Genomic DNA, 19,805 nt, shown 5'->3' with positions numbered 1-19,805 from the left:
GAGCCCCAATCACCCAGTATTTATTGGGCATCTCTTAGAATTTGTTTCTTCCAGGCTGCTTTTTCTGCCCATGGGTCCTGTCCCAGTGCTATAATAAAATCACTTTTTGGAAGGGGGGTGCCTGTGTGGCTCAGTGAGTTAAGCCTCTGCCTTCCGCTCAGGTCATGATCCCAGGGTCCCGGGATGGAGCCCCGGTCCCGGGATGGAGCCCCGGTCCCGGGATGGAGCCCCGGTCCCGGGATCTCCCCCACCTGCCTCTCTGCCTACTTGTGATCTCTGTCAAATAATAAATAAAATCTTAAAGAAAAATCCCTTTTTGGAGGAAAAAAAAGGATATATTTCTTCCATAGAGGAACAGTTGTGCCATCCTGTGTTGGTTCTTAATGATTTCTCATAGGCAAATTATTTCCAAATTCTTGGAAATAAAATTTAGTATTTCTCTCATTTGACAATTTTATGAAAAAATGGTGAACAGATTCAGTTTCTGATTTTGTGGCTTTTAAAGCCCATTTGGAAAGACAAAACGAATACACTTGAAATATTAAGAAAATAAAAGGAGGTTGTATTAATTTACATGGGCTGCCATAACAGAATACCATAGACTAAGTGGCCTAAACAACAAAAAATTATTTTCTCATTGCTTTAGAGGCTGGAAGTTCAAGATCAAGGTACTCGCAGGGCTGGTTTCTGGTGAGACCTCTTTCCCTGGCTTGCAGGTCTCTCTTTCTCTTCTGACACCAGTCCTATTGGATTAGGCTCCTATCTTTATGATGTCATTAAATTTAATTACCTCCATAAAAGCTGTATCTCCAAATACACTCATATTGGGGGTGGAGCCCTTAACCATATAAATTTTGCCTGGATGAGGAGGAGGGTTACAATTCAGTCCCTAACAGGGGTCCTTTCCTTCCATGAATTTTTTTTGTGTGTGTGTGAGAATGTATGTTGATATAACCTTCCTAAAGAGCAGTTTGACATTATCCGCTGAAATTTCAATTGTATACCTCCTTTAACTCAGCAATCTCTTTGGAAGGAAACTATTCCATAGACAGAATGTACAAATGGGTGAATATACATATACACATGTACAAGAATGTTCACTGTAACAATCTGTAATAGTGAAAAATTTGAAATAACTTAAATATAATTTAAATAATAGTATAGTCATATAATGGAACTGGTACTCACTAAGGTATTAATAAATAAGATCTCAGTAAAGACTAGTATATTGTTACTAGGATATTATTAGTATATTGAAAAAAAGCAAGTTATAGAATCATATATATGGAATCGACACTTTTTTTCTTGGTATAGACTTTTCTTTTAAGATTTTATTTATTTATTTGACAGAAATCACAAGTAGGCAGAGAGGCAGGCAGAGAGGGGGGGGGAAGCAAGCTCCCCGCTGAGCAGAGAGCCTGATGTGGGGCTCCATCCCAGTACCCTGGGATCATGACCCAAGCTGAAGGCAGAGGCTTTAACCCACTGAGTTACCCAGGCACCCTGATAAAGACTTTTTAAAAAAGATTATTTATTTATTTGTCAGAGAGAGAGAGGGCACGCACAAATGGGAAGCAACAAGTAGAGGGAGAAGCAGGCTCCCTGCTGAGCAAGGAGCCCCATGCAGGACTCAATCCCAGGACCTGGGATCATGACCTGAGCTGAAGGCAGGAACTTAAGTGACTGAGCCACCCAAGCCATCCTGATTTTTTTTATTTTTTATTTTTTATTTTTTTAAAGATTTTATTTATTTATCGGGGGGGGGGGAGAGCGAACACAGGCAGACAGAATGGCAGGCAGAGTCAGAGGGAGAAGCAGGCTCCCTGCTGAGCAAGGAGCCCGATGTGGCACTGGATCCCAGGCCGCTGGGATCATGACCTGAGCCAAAGGCAGCTGCCCAACCAACTGAGCCACCCAGGCATCCCTTATTTTTTATTTTTAAGTAATATTTACATCCAATGCAGAACTCAAACTTTCCCTATATATTTTTACATGCATACAACAAGTGTGGATGAAAACACACCAGAAGCAACAAGGATTGAATTTATGGGTAGAACTGGAATTTGCAGGCCAAGAACATTTTCTATATAATTTGCAGGCCAAGAACATTTTCTATATTTGCACCACATATACATATACATATACATATATGTGTATATATATATATATATATATATATGCATAGTATTGTGCTATTTGGTTTTTGTATTTATATTTTATTATATATATAATATGCAATATTATGTATATATATTATGGTTTGGGGCTATTTGATTTTTTTTCACATTTATTTATTTGAGAGCGAGAGCAACAGCAACAGCACGGGGGAAGTGGAGGGGTTCAGAGAAGGGGAGAGAGAAACTTAAGCAGACTCTACCCTGAGTGCCAGCGCAACTGGGGCTAGATCTCCAGATCCTGAGATCATGACCTGAGCTGAAACCAAAAAGTCAGATGCTTAACGGACTGCACCACCCTCTTCAGCATCATTGAAAAGATTTTTAAACTTTTTTTTAATAGAAAGATTTATTTATTTATTTATTTGGCAGACGGATAGCAAGTAGGCAGAGAGGCAGGCAGAGAGAGAGGAGAAAGCAGGCTCCCGGCTGAGCAGACAGCCCAGATGTGGGACTTGATCCCAGGACCCTGGGATCATGACCTTTAACCTACTGAGCCACCCAGGCACCCCAACTTTTTTTTTTTTTTAAGATTTTATTTATTTATTTGAGAGAGAGACAGAGAGAACGAGAAGAGAGAGGTCAGCTGGAGAAGCAGACTCCTTGCTGAGCAGGTAGCCTGATGCAGGACTCCATCCCAGGACTCCAGGATCATGACCAGAGCCAAAGGCAGTCATTTAACCAACTGAGCCATCCAGGTGCCCTAGAAAACTTTTTTAAAAATGAGGAAACAGTAAGAATGAGCTTCTAAAAGGCAAATGAATGACTAGCAGTGATAGTGATAGACTGTGGAAATATAGCGAGGGATCATGATTGGTTGGGATAATCAGAAAGTTTTCCTGGATAAAAGAGGGCATGAAAGATATTTCCAAGTTCGAATATTCCAAACAGAAAAACAAACGCAGGAGAACACCAATTGTCTTTGTAGGACAGCAAGATACTGTGCAGTAGCAGGAAATACCTTTGGTAATGAGGTGTCAGTGTAGGTTTCTGAGTAGCCCAGAGAGACCCCAAGAATATATTTTAAGATTAAGCTCTACAAACTTCCATTTATAAGATAACTTAGTAGTAGATAGGTAATGTGCAACATTACATAGCTAATACTGCTGTATGATATATAGGAAAGTTGTTAAAGAGTAAATCTCATCACAAGGAGAAAAAAATTTTTACTTATGTGAGATGGGTTAGGTGAACCTATCTATGGTGCTAATTTTTGCAAATCAATCATGTTATATGCCTTAAACTTACACGGTGGTGTATATTAAATATTTCCTAATGAAACTAGAAATAAAGGAAGATTGAACTACAACAACAACAAAAGATTAAAGAAGCGGTAGTGGCGCAGTAAGAGATTAGGTGAAAGTTACCTCCTGGGGTGAGGGTGCCCACTAGGAGGTGCTGATTCAAAGCATAGGTGCACTTGGGCTACGTCGTAAAAGGAAAGTACCGCACGATAGAATGTCAGATAAAAAGGGCGTTTGGACAGTTAGACAAATTAGGAAAATAAAGAGATGTGTAAATACTAACGCCCCCTTTATTACCGCACGCTCCCCAACCCACAGAACACAAAACTGAGCATGACAATACTACTGTAGCACGTGCCACTGAGGTACCACTCAAAGCAACTACTATTCCCAGGGTCCCTTGCGAAGCCAGAGCCCTCTTCCCAGGTGGGAGTGGGTCTCGCCGCAGGGCCTTTTGGGATCCGTAGTTTTGCAGTGTCTTCCGGGGATTGTAGTTCCCTTCCCACAATCTGCTGGGCGAGGCGGCGCCGGCGACCAGAGCTGCGCTGGGTGTTCAGGGGCCAAGATGGCGGCGCGCCGGGGACGGAGAGACGGAGTCGCGCCGTCTCTGAGTGGGGGCCCCGGACCTGACCCCGGCGGTGGAGTCCGCGGCAGCAGTTGGGGGAGTCGGAGCCAAACGCCGTATGGGACTGTGGGCTCTGTGAGTGGCGGGGAGCAGGTGAGAGGCTGGCGGGCGGCCCGCGGCTGGCAGCAAAGCGGCGTGTGCCGGGCGGTGACACGTGGACGCCACAGGAAAGGGAGGAAGCGCTTGGGAGGCGATGCCGGCTGGCTGCGGGAGACGGGTTGGGCCGAACGGACCTGGGCTGTTTGCTGGAGGGACGCAGGCAGAGACGGGGGTCCCCACAGCCATTCCTTCGGAACGCCGGAGGGGCATAGCCGGGTGTTGGAAACATGGCCCGTTCTGGGGGTCAGAGATTGGGACTTGGAATCCAGGGTTAATACCTCTCTCTAAGGATGCCGAGTGGGGGTGCTCCCAGCACCGCGCTGCAGTGCCTTTTCGAAGCCACGTGGGGTGGGGGGAGCAATTTTCCCGGGAGAACTTGTCGACTTCCCCTCCCCCTCTAGGCGGCTCTGGCACCCACGTGGGTTGGGCTTCTGGTTGAGGGGGGGGGGTGGCCCGCGGGTCCACGTGGGGGCGGGGAGGGTATGTCCACGTGGCTCCCGCTCCAGGCTGCCGGGCATCTCGTATCGGCGTTGGAGCCGCACTGCTGGGAACTGGGTGTGTCTCAGCCGGTCCCGCCATCTCTGACCCGGCTGGGGGCCCCTGGCCGGGAAGGAAGGTAGGGGCTGGTAGAGTCAACTTTGCCCAAGGTCTTGGAGTAGTTTTTTTCTCCTGCATTGTCCACGGCCCCTCGATAGCGGACGGTGAAGGACCTTCCAGATGTGCGAGGAGTCAGTTCCCTGCGGATGGTGGAGTGTGTTGGGGAGGGCAGAAGGCTGAGGTTAAAGGGTTGTGGAGTAAGCTTGTGGTGGCTTCTGTCTGACCGGCTTGTGGTGGCTTGTGAGTCATGGGCACTGGCGTTTTGGTTGCCTGCGGACCTGGCTCATTCATGATTCAAGGTGCACGGGGAGTGTCAACGTATACATGGGACAAGTCTAAGTAAGGGAAAGAATCCTTTCTCCTTCCCTTTTTCCTTCAGCCTCTTTTTTGAGGAAGCAGCTAAGGCTTGCTTCTGTGAACTGACAGATATGAGGTGATCTGTATTTAAAGCTCTTTGGAATTTTGCTGGAATGGGAAAAATTGGAAGCGATTTAAGAACTATTCAACACTAGTTGAACATTTATTGGATGGGGTTGGCTTCTTCTGTCAGATTCTGTTTCCTTGGTCTTCATTTCTCCGTACTTAGAAAGTGTTATCTCACTCCTCAGCAGAGAGCTTCTTAAAAGTTGCCATCTAGAATGGTGGGCAGGACTTAGGCTGAACTGTTATCTCTTAAGCAATTAAGCGGAGTCCTTGAAAGCTTTTGGGTGTTTTGTTTAGCTTGGGTTTGGTTTTGGTTCTAGGTGGGAATTGGACTGCAGGCTACCAGGTAATGTTAGTTCCAGCAGACCAGTCCAGGCCTTTGCTTCCGAAGCCCTAGCTTGGGAGCTGCTCATCTTTTAGGGGAGAGGCAGGAAGGATCCATGGCCCAGCTGTAATCCAATTTAGGTGGTCATCAGGGGTTGGAGAGGGTCTCGTGGAGAGATTGTTTCTTCTCTCACCTCCCCCCTAAGAAAGGTGGATGTGTGGAACCTAGTCAGTCAACCAATATTTATTGAGATACTATGTTCAGACATAAGGGATCCTGGGGTGAACAACACATAGTCCCTGTTCTCTAGGCTCATATGGTTTTATTGGGATAGACAGATAATAAATGATGAGTGGGACAAAAGGAAAGTGCAACATATTTGGGCTTGTATAATAAGCAGGGTCTGGGAAAGGACATTTTAAGTTGAGACTTGAAGGCTGTGTGTTGTGGGGGAGGAAAGCTTTCATCAGAGGAAATAGTATAGGAAGGCCTTGAAGTGGGAGAGAACCTGGCTTATTGAAGAAATGGAGAGACCTGTGTGTCTGTTGCATGGAGAGAGAGGCACAGTGGTAAGCGAGAACACATACTGGAGCAGAGGGAAGACTGTAAGTCATATTAAGGAGTTTAAATGTAGTGCTAAGAGCAGTAAGATGCCATTGGAAGGGTTTTGGTAGAACCTTAAAAAGTGATCAGATGTGTTTTCTTAATAGTTTGTAGTTGGCTTTGAACCCTGTAGGGACAAGACTGCGTGTGAGAGAGCCAGTTGGGAGGTTGCTGAAGTAGGGATGCTGGTGGCTGGCTTTTAGCCTGGCTTTAGCTCCTAGATGATTTTGGTAGTCTGAGTGCTGTGCTCTTTGGGGATTGAGGGATAGGTGATGTCAGGGGAAGAGAGGGGATATCTCTCACTGGGGCACCGGTACCTGCCTAATGGAGGTGGTGAGTGGGTCCCAGAGCTGGGCATTGTTTTAAGATTCTGGCCTGGTGGCTGGGTCAGGTAGGTGGCAGGGCAAGTTGAGATGGAGCGTCCTTGCTCATGCTGGAGTGTTTGCTGAGCTAGGTGCTATTCAGCTGCTGGTTGTAATTACAGGATTGTGAAGGCTTGGGAGGAATCAGTGCCTAAAACTCGCCACCTTTCACTTCCTCTCTGGAGCTGGCCTCCTAAAATGTATCCAGCCTTTCCTCTCTCTGGGCATTGGACCTCAGCTTGGTTAGGAGGGTGGGTAGGGGGTTATAGTCACATCTGTTGCCTTCCTCCTCCCCCCTTGGAAGAGGTACAGAGTCACAGAAGGGGATGGGGAATTAGCTTGTCCTTGTTTGTTCCTGTTCTTTGGCTGTCATCATCTGTTTCCTATAGTGGAGATAGCCCTGATTCTGGCCTCTGGCCTTGCCAGCCCCTTTCTAGCTACTTCTGGCCCTGCCCACGCCCACGCTCTTGACAGGCCTGGGCCGGTGGCTCCCTGCCTGTCAAGGCTGAAGATGTTGCTAGTTCTCAGGCAAGTAGTGGGGTGGGGCTTTTCTGTGCAGTGAATCAGCGAATCAGGTTTTCTCTTTTGTGCTTACATGGTTGAGGTGGGGAACTTTTCCTTTGGGACTACCACTGATAGGTTGAGTGGCACATTGTAGGGCCTTTAAAATTTAAAAAAAATGTGAATTAAGTGTGTATGTCAACTCTGTATAAGACACTGTGCCAGGCATCCTAGATCATCAGGAAGTAGAAGCACAGTTTAAACCCTTCCAAGTTCCAAGAAGGATATAGGTTAATATGGTACAAAAGGTTATTTTGCCCCAAAGGAACTTAGAATCCGGTTTTAGTAATGATGCAAAGAATATAATGATTGCTAGAAAAATGAGTGCTACAGAAACCTAATTGGATTGGGTATGAGGAGAGATTAGCATGGGTTGGGGAAGTCTGAGTTGTCTTGAACAAGGTTGAGTTTGAGCTAAGCAGAGGAGAAAGGCCTGAGTGGGACTTTAGGAAGGTAAGGTGGTTGGAGCTGAAATTGCCTCCTTGCTGACCACCTCTCCTTTGGTGTATCCCTCAGACTGTCTGCCTTTACCATTGCCAGCAGACAACTTTTCTGAACAATTTTGATCTTTCTCATGTTTTTACTCCCTAGTTTAATAATCTGTGGCTCCCAACTGTTTCTGGATGAAGTCCAAACTTTTTTCAGAAGGCCCTTGAACATTGCCGTCCTGACTGGTGTTTTGGCTCATGGGTTGAGTTGTACTTCTCTCTGCCCAGCAAGTCCAGAGGTTTGGTTGGCTTTGGTGGGGCTTCTGCTGAGTCTGAGGTGATTGGTGGAACTTCTGGTTTAGAGAACCTGTCACATAGCTACCCCAGAGGTCCCATGCCTTGCAGGCCTTACGACCATCCTGTTTGCCCCAGGTGCTGCTGCACGAGGAGGGGGATGATTCTGGTTTTGTCAGTCTGTCTCGGCTTGGCCCCTGCCTGAGGGACAAGGACCTGGAGATGGAGGAGCTGATACTGCAGGATGAGACACTGCTGGGGACCATGCAGAGCTACATGGATGCCTCCCTCATCTCCCTCATCGAGGATTTTGGGAGCCTTGGGGAGGTGAGCTGGGGCTGGGCTTAAATTCTTCAGGTGGGAGCTTTGCATTTGAGGCTGTGGCTCAGTGGTTCTGTTTTCCCAGGATTTTGGTTCCTGGATACCCAAACCAAGTCCTTGAAGTGAGTTTTTTGTCTCTCAGTGAGAGTTGGGCTGTAGGATGCTAGACCATGTCCAATGCGAGGATGCCCTGGCAGGCTTGCACAATAGTCCAAGGCCTTTTCCCCTGTGTGGGCCCCCATCTTACATGTCCAGAGAGTTCCCAATTTGTTTTGAGTCCAATTCCAGCCTAGCCAAGGGTTGTCTGTTGAGCATCCACATCATCCCCGAGGGTGGAGGGAGTATATGAAACATAAGCCTAGCCTCAATTCTGACAGGCCTGTCTTGGCACTAGGAAGGTGGGAGATGGCAGTGAATGACATTGGAGTCCATGCTTTCTGGCATTCAGATCTCTCTGGGAAATTGAGCTGAACTCAGCCTGGGAGACTATTTCTCTTGGCGTTCAGTCCTTTTCAGTGGCCAGTAGATCATTAGGGATGATGGTGGAACCTTCCTGTTGTCTTTCTGGAGCAGAGCAGGTTATCTCTGGAGGACCAGAATGAAGTGTCGCTGCTCACAGCTCTGACAGAAATTTTGGACAATGCAGATTCCGAGAACCTGTCTCCGTTTGACAGCATTCCTGACTCAGAACTGCTTGTGTCACCTCGGGAGGGCTCCTCTGTGAGTGTGGGGCTGCTGTTGGAGGGTGGGATGGTGTTGGTTGCTGCAAAGTATAGAGCCACGACTGTGGACCCTCTCATATAGTTGTGAAGCACAAACTCATCTCGGGCTTTTCCTCCCTCTCAGCTACACAAGTTGCTCACCCTTTCCCGGACACCCCCGGAACGTGACCTCATCACCCCGGTTGACCCATTGGGGCCGAGCACAGGCAGTAGTAAAGTGAGTGGGGTAAGCCTGACCAAGGGAGCCTCAGAGACTCCCAGGAGGGAGGAATGTGTGGGAACAGGCCTAGAAAAATGTATCCCCAGAGGAAACTTCTGCAGCTTCTCCTCTTTCCTACAGGTTGAGATGTCTCTCTCAGATCCTCCTTGGGACTTCTCTCCACCTTCCTTCTTAGAGACCTCATCCCCTAAGCTTCCTAGCTGGAGACCCCCAAGATCAAGAGCCCGCCGGGGCCAGTCCCCTCCTCCCCAGCAGCGTAGTGATGGGGAAGAAGAGGAGGAGGTGGCCAGCTTCAGTGGCCAGTTGCTTGCTGGGGAGCTCGACAACTCTGTGAGCAGTATCCCAGACTTCCCTATGCACCTGGCCTGCCCCGAGGAGGAAGATAAAACTGCAGCAGCAGAGATGGCAGTGCAGACAGCTGGTGATGAGAGTATCTCCTCCTTGAGTGAGCTGGTGCGGGCCATGCATCCATACTGCCTGCCCAGCCTCACTCAGCTGACATCACTCGAGGATGAGCTTCAGGAGCAGCCGGATGATTTGACACTGCCTGAGGACTGTGTGGTGCTAGAGATTGTGGGCCAGGCAGCCACAGCTGGTAATGACCTGGAGATTCCAGTTGTGGTACGGCAGATCCCTGCTGGGCCTCAGCCTGTGCTCCTGGATGACTCGCTAGAGGCCAGTCCAGCTTTGAAGCTGCTCATGCCTACGCTAGAGTCGGAGACAGAGGCTCCTGTGCTCAAGGAAGACCTCTGCCCTGATAAAGAGGGGTTGTCAGTGGACTCAGAGGAAAAACTGGAGTCAGTCTGCTTGTTGGACCCCAGGGAGGTCATGGAGCCAGTGATGCCCCAGGGACCTCAGAACCCACTAGCCAACACAATGCTGAGCTCCCAGAGAGCTCGAAAGGGCAGGAAGAAGAAGAGCAAAGAGCAGCCAGCAGCCTGTGCAGAAGGCTATGCCAGGAGACTGAGGTCAGCTTCTCGTGGGCAGTCTACCATGGCTACAGAGGTGACCTCTCAGGCAGGAAACTTGCCTCAGGAGGAACTTCAAAGAGAGGTTGGGCCTCCTCGTAGTAGAGGGAAGCCCCGGGCTTGGGCTCGGGCCTGGGCAGCTGCCTTGGAGAAACCTAGCTCTGGGAACTTGGAGAGTAGTGCTGGGCAAGCTAGTCCTGACAAAGAAGATGCTCTAGACCTTTACTCCAATCTGGTTGACAGCATCCAAGCCAACCTTGTTCCAACCCATGTCTCTGCTCGAACAGACCCCATGCCACTTGACTCTGTTGAAACCAATCCCACTGAAGTTAATCCTGTTCTAGCTGATCCTGTACCTGTTGATCCTGCATTGGGTGACCATGATTCAGCAAACTCAGAGCTGGTGGACCCTCTTCCAGCTGACCCAGTGCTGATTGACCCAGTCTTGGCTGACTCAGCAGAAATTGACTCTACAGTGGTTGTTCCCATCTCAGATGACTTGCCACCAGGTGACCCTGTCCCAGTGAGCTCAGCACCAGTTGACTCTGTTCCCAGTGACCTGGGTCCAGTTGATTCTGTGCTAGTTAAATCTAGGCCTTCTGATCCCAGACGTGGTGCCATGTCATCTGTCCAGGGGAGTCCGGCTCCCCAGATCCTTCCAGAGTCAGAGTCCTTGGACTCTCTAAAGGCCATCATCCCTGAAGTCCAGGAGGTTGTGGGTCCTCTGAAGGTAGAAGGTGGTAACAATGCTACAACCCAGGAAGCCAGACCTCGGCCTCTTAGCCTATCAGAGTACCGGCGACGAAGGCAGCAGCGCCAAGCAGAGGCAGAAGAGAGAAATCCCCAGCCCCCAGCTGGGAAGTGGCCCAGTCTCCCAGAGACTCCCACAGGACTAGCAGACATCCCTTGTCTTGTCATCCCACCAGCCCCATCCAAGAAGACAGGTCTGCAGAGAAGCCCTGAGGTTTCTCCTGAGGCTTGCTCTGTGCCTGTGGGTCCCAGTCCTTCTTCTCCTAGTCCTGAACCACCTGCAAGCAAAGCTATGGCCTCAACTCCCACAGAGCAGCTGCCATCCCAAGAGCTGCCACTACCAGCAAGACCCCCACCTCCTCCTGTGCAGCCCATGCCTCCCACAATGCCCTCTGCTTTGCCTTTCCCCCCAGGTGGGCTAGGCATGACCCCCATGCTGCCCCTTCCTACAAGCAGGCAAGGGATGCCCAGTCTGCCCCCACCACCCTTGCAGCCTCCCAGTCTTCCAGTGTCTATGGGCCCAGTACCACGTGATCCCTATACTCACTATGCTCCTGTACCACCCTGGCCTTGTTATCCCCCTGTGTCCCCTTCTGGCTATCCTTGTCTGCCCCCTCCACCAACAGTGCCCCTAGTGTCTGGTACTCCTGGCACCTATGCTGTGCCCCCCACTTGCAATGTGCCTTGGGTACCCCCTCCAGCCCCAATCCCACCTTATAGCTCTAGCTGTGCCTATGGGCCCTTGGGATGGGGCCCAGGGCTGCAACACCCTCCATTCTGGCCTACTGTGCCACCACCTCCTTTGCCTCTAGCATCTGTTGGGAGAGCTGCTCCTCCACCCAAGGTGGAGCCCAGTGGCATTCCAGCTGGCCCTTCTGAAAGTGTACTTCCTGGGCCAGTGGCTCCTCCCCTCAGTCTTAGGTCAGCTAGCCAGGGAGCTCCACAGGTGGAGCCCACCAAGGTGGAGGTCAAATCAGTGCCTGTGTCTCCCCATCTGAAACATAAGGTGTCCTCCCCAGTACAAAGCCCCCAGATCAAGGCTCCACCATGTCTGTCTGCTGAGAGTGTGGCTGTTGAGGAGCCTGTATCAGAGAGGCTAAATCCTGAGACCCAGGAGACCAGGCTCAGAGAGAAGCCCCCCTCTCCTGTTGCCAAGGCTGTTCCCACACCCACACCAACATCAAAGCAGAGCACTGTAACTAAGCTGCCTGCTGTCCACCCAGCCCGTCTAAGGAAGCTCTCGTTCTTGCCTACCCCACGAACTCAAGGCCCTGAGGACGTGGTACAGGCTTTCATCAGTGAGATTGGTAAGTGCTGCACAGTTTGTTGATGTGAGTGAAGGGCATGGGGGTTAGATGGTGAGCATACTCTAGAACGGGACAGACCACCTTAATGGGGCTGGGCTTTGTGGGTTTATTTGGAGGATCGTTTGTTTTGTTTGGAGTATTCTCCAGAGCTCTGGATTGGTTTGGTTCCTCCCTGTTTTCTGTTGCTGTCTTTGTTTCCTTAGTATAGTGGACAGGGGGATCATAAAGGGAGAAGTGAGGTGATTGGGGAATTCTAGGACCTGGGTACTTCCATTTCCAATCCTGTGTTCTGTGCTTCCACAGGAATTGAGGCATCGGACCTGTCCAGTCTACTGGAGCAGTTCGAGAAATCTGAAGGTGAGGAGCCTGGGTAGCTATGCTGAACCCTTTCTGTTGCTATTTTCTTTGGGTCCAGCCCTGTAGTTAACTTAGATGTAAGGAAGGGAGTAGTGGAGGAGCCGTCTCAAAGAATTAATCTCGTTCTGATAGGAGTGGGGAGATAAGGTTCACTGCAGTGCAACCTAAGCCAGGGAGAGGGTGGTGGTACAGCCTGGCAAGAACTATCAAGAGTGAATGGATGTGGCGTTCCACGAGGGTCAGGTTGGTTGGGGACATTTTATAGAGGATAGTAGCTCTCAAGCTGGGCCTTGAAAGGCAGGATGTGTGTGTGTGGGAATAAAGGCCAAGGTATAGGAAGGATGGTGTGTGGTGTGTTTGGAAGGCAAGGGATAGCTCAGCTTTCTCAGTACAAAGCAGGGCCCTAGGTACTGTGAGGGTATTGTGTCCTGTTCTCAAGGAGCTTATGGTCTGATTGGGGAGGAAAAAACAGAAAAGACTCCTGAATTAGTAACAAATATCTATATAGTACAAGGAAAAATATAAAATATGATAAGTGTAGGGCAAATAGACCACAAGTCCAGGAAGTTAGGTTACATAGAAACTTACATGCTAGGCTTAGAAGTTTGGGCTCTGTCTCAGATTCAGTGAGTAATTAACAGATGTCTCTGAGCAGAGACGTGATTAAAAACAGTATTGGCGTGCCTACTAGAAAACAGTGGATCTCTGGGGGAGAGCCCAGTGAAATTTGTAGGTAAAGTGGATTTTCCTTCTTTGGGCCTCAAAGCAAGCCCTTTTGCACCTTCTCAGTCTGGAACATTTGGTTGGCCTTTTAACTAATTTGGTTTCTTTGCAGCCAAAAAGGAATGCCCTCCCCCAGCTCCTGCTGACAGCCTGGCTATAGGAAACTCAGGGTGAGTATGGAGACATACAAGTGAGTTACCCTCCAGTTGTTGGTCAGCAGCCGGCTGGCGCTGCAGGACTGTCATCTGGATGCCTGTGTTGCAGGGACTTTCAGTTAGCTTTAGAGTCTCTCCCTGTTACCCTGTGCCTCACTTAGCCCAGCACTATTGGACACTGTCTTGGATGGTGAGATAGGAGGATGTGTACCATCCTCTGCTGATGCCAGTCTGGGATTCCAAATGTCCTGGAGGTACTTTTTGTCTTCTGGCAAATTGTGCCTTTGGGGATTTCTTTCCTTTCTTTAACAAACTTTAAGCTTGCTCAACACTGGTGATGGTATAAGGTCAAGTGGGGAAGATGTTCATAGCTCTCCTGACTCCTTGAAGGATGCACCCTGGACATCCTTGTTCCCCAGTCTTCCAGCACTGAGAGGCCTTTTTTCATTTATCATGTTCATGCTACCCTATCCTGTTCTGCCAGGCACCCATCCACATTGATTTTGGGTTGTTTTGAGCTAGGTAGGCAAGGTTCCTGGCTTAAAGGAAATGGGGGCTATTCAAGGTCATAGCCAGCCTGCCTCCTAGAATTGAACAGAGCGGAGTTGAGACCCAGTCCACATTTCGGTTACTAAGAACCTGTTGTGCTGGAGGAGAGTAATAGGGGCAGTTTTTGTATCCCCTTCTTCTTCTTCTTCTTTTTTTTTTTTAAGATTTTATTCATTTATTTGACAGAGATCACAAGTAGGCAGAGAGAGAGAGGGGAGGAAGAAGGCTCTCTGCTGAGCAGAGAGCCTGATGCGGGGCTCAATCCCAGGACCCTGAGGTCATGACCTGAGCCGAAGGCAGAGGCCTCAACCCACTGAGCCACCCAGGCACCCCTTGTATCCCCTTCTTCTCTGCATACACCCCTCTCCCATTCCTTTGTAAGGAAAACAGATATGCAAGATGTTGAGGAGGCAATGAACCAGGCTTTCCCTTTTCCCCCCTGCCAGCAGCGTTGACACTCCCCAGGAGAAGAGGCCCCTAGACCGGTTACAAGCCCCAGAACTGGCCAACGTGGCAGGTGGGTTCAGAGCTGGGAACTCTGCCTTTGATTAGTATGCAGCAAATGTTTATAGAGCCTGCCCTGCACCAGGTGTGTGTAGATGTTGGGAATACAGAGCTCTTGATCTTCATCGTTGAGGTTCTCAGAGTCCAGGGAGCAGATGTATAAGCCAATGATCAGAGAGATTGTATGTTAAAGATGTTAAAGGAGACTTTGTGGTTCATTTATTTATTTTTTAAATTTTATTTATTTATTTGACAGAGATCACAAATAGGCAGAGAGGCAGGCAGAGAGAGAGGAGGAAGCAGGCTCTCCGCCGAGCAGAGAGCCCGATGCAGGGCTTGATCCCAGGACTCCGGGATCATGACCTGAGCCGAAGGCAGAGGTTTTAACCCACTGAGCCACCCAGGCGCCCCTGCCTTTGTGGTTTATTGTGGGGTCTGAGATGGGACAGTCAGGGGAGGGTTATATATAGAAGGTGTAATCCTTGAAGCAGAGGTTTGAGAAAATCAATCAGATAGATTGATTGGTAATGAGATAGGTTACCAATCAGATAGATTTAGGGGATGAGGCATTCTAGGGAGATGGAGCAGCTGGAGTGAATGGAAGAAACAAAACCAGTCTGGTACGTTTGGGGGAGTTGTTTGGTTTGGCTAGAATATAGTGGCTGATGGGAATGGTGGGTAGAACTTAAGCAAGAGATGAAGCTAAATGGTAAGTAGGAGCTCAGATTATGGGAACTTTGAATGCCATGTTGTTTGGACTTTATCTTATGTATTTAGGAAGCAGTTGATTTTGGGGTGCTCCCTCTAGTGGGAATGTAGAAGACAGGATAGATGGGTGTGAAGCCTGAGGTAGGAGATTATTGGAAGATGATTATATGAATCCAGGCAAGATGCAGCCCTGAAATCAGGTAGTGCTGGGGGGAGGGCTGGGTCTAAGAATGGAGAGGTGGACCAGGCAGGAGCTGGTCATAGCTAGGTTTGGGCAGTGAGAGGTTGAGGGGTTCAGGAGGACACTAGCTGGCTGGGTTTCTGTTGCTTTGTCCCCAAGATAGGGAACTTGGGGGAAGGAGTAGTTGGAACAGTGGGAGAAGTTGGGCTGTTGACTATTGTTGGTTTCTTTGTGACATGAGGTGGGGGTCTGTGGAGCCTATGTACACAGTGTTTAGAAGTGTAGAATTGGATCTCATCCTGCTATCTCCATCCTCCCTCCCCTCACAGGGCTCACCCCACCAGCTACCCCTCCCCACCAATTATGGAAGCCCCTGGCTGCTGTCTCACTGCTGGCCAAAGCCAGATCTCCTAAGTCTACCGCCCAGGAGGGAACCCTGAAGCCTGAAGGAGTTACAGAGGTCAAACATCCAGCTGCAGCCCGCCTCCAAGAAGGGGTCCATGGCCCTAGTCCAGTCCATGTGGGCTCTGGGGACCATGATTATTGTGTCCGGAGCAGGACTCCCCCCAAAAAGATGCCTGCCTTAGTCATTCCAGAGGTGGGCTCCCGATGGAACGTCAAACGCCATCAGGACATCACCATCAAACCTGTCTTGTCTCTGGGCCCAGTCATCCCCCTCCCCCCACGCACAGCTGCCTCACAGGAGCCACTTGATCACAGGACTAGCAGTGAGCAGGCAGATCCCCCAGCTCCTTGCCTCGCCCCATCTGCCTTGCTGTCCCCTGAGGCCTCGCCTTGCCGGAATGACATGAACACTAGGACTCCCCCCGAGCCCTCAGCCAAGAAGCGGTCAGTGCGCTGTTACCGAAAAGCCTGCAGGTCAGCCAGCCCCCAAAGCCGGGGCTGGCAGGGCTGTCGGGGCCGCAGCAGCCGTTCTGTCAGCTCTGGGTCCAACCGGACCAGCGAAGCATCTTCCTCTTCATCTTCATCGTCGTCTTCCTCATCCCGGTCCCGGTCCAGGTCCCTCTCCCCCCCACACAAGAGGTGGCGAAGGTGAGCTCTGATGGCCTCTTAGGTCCTCTTCACGTAAGAAGTCCCATGTCCTCTCCTCCAGTTTACTTTGAAAGCTTTTGCACATTGAGTTTGATACTTTCAGACTCTAAGGCTTCCACTTCTGTCCTTGGCTTTTGTCTTCTCCCCCTTTCTTGAATTATTGAAGGAGGCAAGCTGTGAGAAGATAGCTTCTATCCCCTGTTTGAGTTTGGGGTATCCCTGAGGTCTCCTGCTTCTTTGAGCCCTGCCTTGGGGAGACCATTAGGTTTGGATCTTGCCGGTGTTTAATCTGTCACATACTATATCAGTTCTCACTTCTACTCTTTTCTTGGTGGGCTGTCGGAAGGTGGGATGGTGGGTTGTTGATGGCAGTTCTTCTAATCATCCGTTGAGGAGAGTGTCGGGACAATTCCTTTGTTATTGTGGCCTCATATATTTTCGGGCAGTACCTTTTTCTCAGTAACAGACCCAAATTTTCCTGCTTAATGCGTGAAGAATTCTTGGTTTTGGAACCAGAATGACCTCTTGAGAAATGATCTCTATTACAGGTCTAACAAGTCACCTCCCTTTTATGCCATGGTCACAGTACTGCTGTGAGACATGTTAGGGGAGCAGGAACCCAGAGACCTAGGCCTGGCACCCCCAACTAGTTGTAAGACCTAGGGCACAGCCCTTTATCTCTGAGTCTCCATTTATTTTTCTTCTTACCGACTTGTTAAATATTTTTTAAATTGCATGATTGAAAATAACTATGATCTATGATTTGTGCCAAAACACTCTAAAACATTCCAGATACATCTAAAGTTCATGAGGGCCTCAATTTTGTCGTCTGTGGAGTTCTTCTAGGCATCTTTTGCTCTGCTTTGTTTTTGAGCCTGAGCTTCCTGACGGGGAGGCAAGGCTGGGACCGAGGTAAGGTAAGTAAATAGAATATTTCTGCACCGTTTCCAGCATTCCTGCCTGCCTCTTTATCCTCCAGATCCAGTTGCAGTTCCTCTGGACGTTCCCGAAGATGCTCTTCTTCCTCCTCCTCTTCATCTTCCTCCTCCTCTTCATCTTCCTCATCCAGTTCCAGAAGCCGGTCCCGCTCCCCATCACCCCGACGGAGAAGTGATAGGAGGCGGCGGTGAGTATGTGATTGTGGAGTCTGCATCTGGGATGCAAGTGCCTGAGAGTTCTGAGACTTGAGGTATCTATGTCTGGGGATCTGATGGCTCCTTCTCATGTCAGGTACGGCTCTTATCGTTCACATGACCATTACCAAAGGCAGAGAGTGCTGCAGAAGGAGCGTGCAATAGTGAGTAGAGGAATAGGTCTTGGGAGAATAGGGCTTGCCCCTGGACCATGAGCTTTGAGTGTCTCCTACACTGGTAGCTCTGGGTCATGATGTATAAATTTTCCTTGTTCTAACATAGGAGGAGAGAAGAGTGGTCTTCATTGGGAAGATACCTGGCCGCATGACTAGGTCAGAACTGAAACAGAGGTTCTCTGTTTTTGGAGAGATTGAGGAGTGCACTATCCACTTCCGTGTCCAAGGGTAAGCTTGGGCCCTAAGGTCAGAATGTCCTTTCCTTCCCATTCATCTACCGTGATGCTTGTTGGTCTTTCCCCCTTGCTCTGGTGTGCTCGGCAATGTAGGATGATAGCTTCACTCCCACAATCAGAGGGTTGGCCATTGGGGAATAAGAAGAACCACCCCAGTCCCTCTCTCTACCCTGGGAAGTACCTGTTTTCCATGGCATGTGCCCAGATAGCCATCCTAGCCTTGCCTCATCTTCCTCACCAGTGACAACTATGGCTTCGTCACTTACCGCTATGCTGAGGAGGCATTTGCAGCCATTGAGAGTGGCCACAAGCTGAGGCAGGCAGATGAACAACCCTTTGATCTCTGCTTTGGGGGCCGCAGGCAGTTCTGCAAGAGAAGCTATTCAGATCTTGGTGAGTGGAAGAAATCCTTAAGCTTTGGTATACTTCATACTGTCCCCAGAAGGGTTCCCAGCCTTTTTGAGAGTGGGCCTCTCCTTCATGGAGCTAACTTAATGCTGAATGTGACACACCAAGAACCTGGGGGTGGGATGAGAGGAGAAATGGGGGCTTTTTTGTTTTGTTTTGTTTTTTAATTAAAACCAGGGTGATAGTATTTCCATCCATTATTGGGGTGGGAGGAGGCTGGCTCTTTGAGGACCCTGTGGTAGGGAAGTGTTGTCAGAGACCTTGATGTCTGTCTCTATTTTTATAGACTCCAACCGGGAAGACTTTGACCCTGCTCCTGTAAAGAGCAAATTTGATTCTCTTGACTTTGACACATTGTTGAAACAGGCCCAGAAGAACCTCAGGAGGTAACCCTGGGCCCTTCTCCCCCTTCCCTTTTTCTTTGGAGGTGTCCAACCTCCTCCACCCCTCTCCCCCACTTTAGGGGAGAGAGCTGCTAGTGAGAATTGACTGTTTTATAAAGAAATGGAAAAAAGTGAAATAAAAAATGTGTTAAATCAGATTTTTTTTAAGGGTTATTCATTTTTTATAACAGGCATTGAAATAAGTTAACTTGCATTCCTATGTTCTGATGGGGCTGAGGGGTATCCCAGTGTTTGGAAGATCTAAGTTACTATGCAGACTAATAAACATGAACTAGAGAGAATTCCCAGGTGCTGTGTGCTTCTTTCAATGGTGCTAGTGCCAGACATACTCACTTTTCCAGTCTGAACACAATCAGGGACATGCTTATCTCCATTTAGTTCCTAGGACCTCTCTTTGGTCAGGTGCAAAATCCTGTTGGCCTTAAAACTTTGTTCCTTAGGATGTGTTGTCAGTGAAATCAGTTTTCTAGGGCAGTGCTTCTCAAGTTTAAAAGGAAGTTTGAATTACCTGGTGATCTTTTTAGAATGTAGATTCTGGCTTCTGGGGTGGGGCCTGAGATTCTGCCTTTCAACAAGGAGATGCTGATGCTGCAGTCCCAAGGAAGGGATTTTTACCACTAATGACCTAGAGGAAGCTCATACTTGTTCCAAATAAAGGTTTTCTAAACTGAGGCTTATGTATACATGTATGTACCATTTTAGCTTGAGCATGATGCTTGGCACACAATAGGTATTCAGAAGAATGCATATATGTGGATAAACACGGGTAAGAGGGAGATCTGTAGGAGTTTATCTAGAAGAGTGCCTATTTTGAGAAGAGCAAAGGAGAGGTATATCCCTCCAGAAAGTGGATCCTTACCTTTCCTGACAGGTATTAATGGGGAAGCAATCAACTGGTAGTGGGTAAAGGGATTGATGCCTGCTGATGTGTACTGAAATGTAATGGAACTTGGAATTAACTTGGCAGGCCTGGGCATTAATTTTTGAATACTCATGACAGAGGCATTGGGAGGGTTTTTTACTTCTCCCACAGGGAGAGTTCAAGTGTGAACTGTGATTCAGGAGATAGGATAATTTCTAGGATTATAGGTTTGCAGAGATTGCTACTGTGTCCCTCAGGGTTCATTCACAATGGCTTTTCTCTTCATGGAGCTGACTTAATGCTGAATGAATAAGTAAGGGGGAAGGGGTTGTC

General features: G+C 48.9%; 1 protein-coding gene across 8 annotated transcripts; it reads left to right on the top strand.

Moving 5' to 3' along the window:
• The first annotated feature begins 3,922 nt into the window (after positions 1–3,922).
• On the top strand, positions 3,923–18,891 carry PPRC1 (PPARG related coactivator 1). Of its 8 annotated transcripts, none has more exons than XM_045069013.1 (14): positions 3,923–4,118; positions 7,874–8,062; positions 8,630–8,776; positions 8,903–9,004; positions 9,119–12,023; positions 12,327–12,380; positions 13,216–13,273; positions 14,254–14,324; positions 15,530–16,253; positions 17,233–17,379; positions 17,484–17,550; positions 17,669–17,790; positions 18,040–18,191; positions 18,493–18,891. In XM_045069013.1, exons 1-14 carry the CDS (start codon positions 3,984–3,986, stop codon positions 18,594–18,596), a joined length of 4,977 nt encoding a protein of 1,658 aa, XP_044924948.1. In that variant the 5' UTR covers positions 3,923–3,983; the 3' UTR covers positions 18,597–18,891. The 8 variants fall into 8 exon arrangements, with proteins under 8 accessions (XP_044924948.1, XP_044924945.1, XP_044924944.1 ...); XM_045069010.1 differs by having other exon boundaries at positions 3,923–4,136; positions 7,847–8,062; positions 14,257–14,324; XM_045069009.1 differs by having other exon boundaries at positions 3,923–4,136; positions 7,847–8,062.
• Positions 18,892–19,805: the final 914 nt, after the last annotated feature.

The sequence above is a fragment of the Mustela putorius genome, unplaced genomic scaffold (assembly GCF_011764305.1).
Source record: "Mustela putorius furo isolate JIRA1106 unplaced genomic scaffold, ASM1176430v1.1 tig00003909_pilon_pilon_pilon, whole genome shotgun sequence".
In the NCBI taxonomy this organism is placed as follows: domain Eukaryota; kingdom Metazoa; phylum Chordata; class Mammalia; order Carnivora; family Mustelidae; genus Mustela; species Mustela putorius.
This window is presented reverse-complemented; position numbering and strand designations above follow the sequence as displayed.

Bases quoted from the DNA above. Each gene is read 5' to 3' on its own strand.
- PPRC1 (XM_045069009.1), top strand. From the start codon at position 3,984: ATGGCGGCGCGCCGGGGACGGAGAGACGGAGTCGCGCCGTCTCTGAGT. The intron at 14,325-15,529 runs GTGGGTTCAGAG...CTCCCCTCACAG, and splicing joins AGAACTGGCCAACGTGGCAG to GGCTCACCCCACCAGCTACC. The intron at 17,380-17,483 runs GTGAGTATGTGA...TTCTCATGTCAG, and splicing joins AGAAGTGATAGGAGGCGGCG to GTACGGCTCTTATCGTTCAC.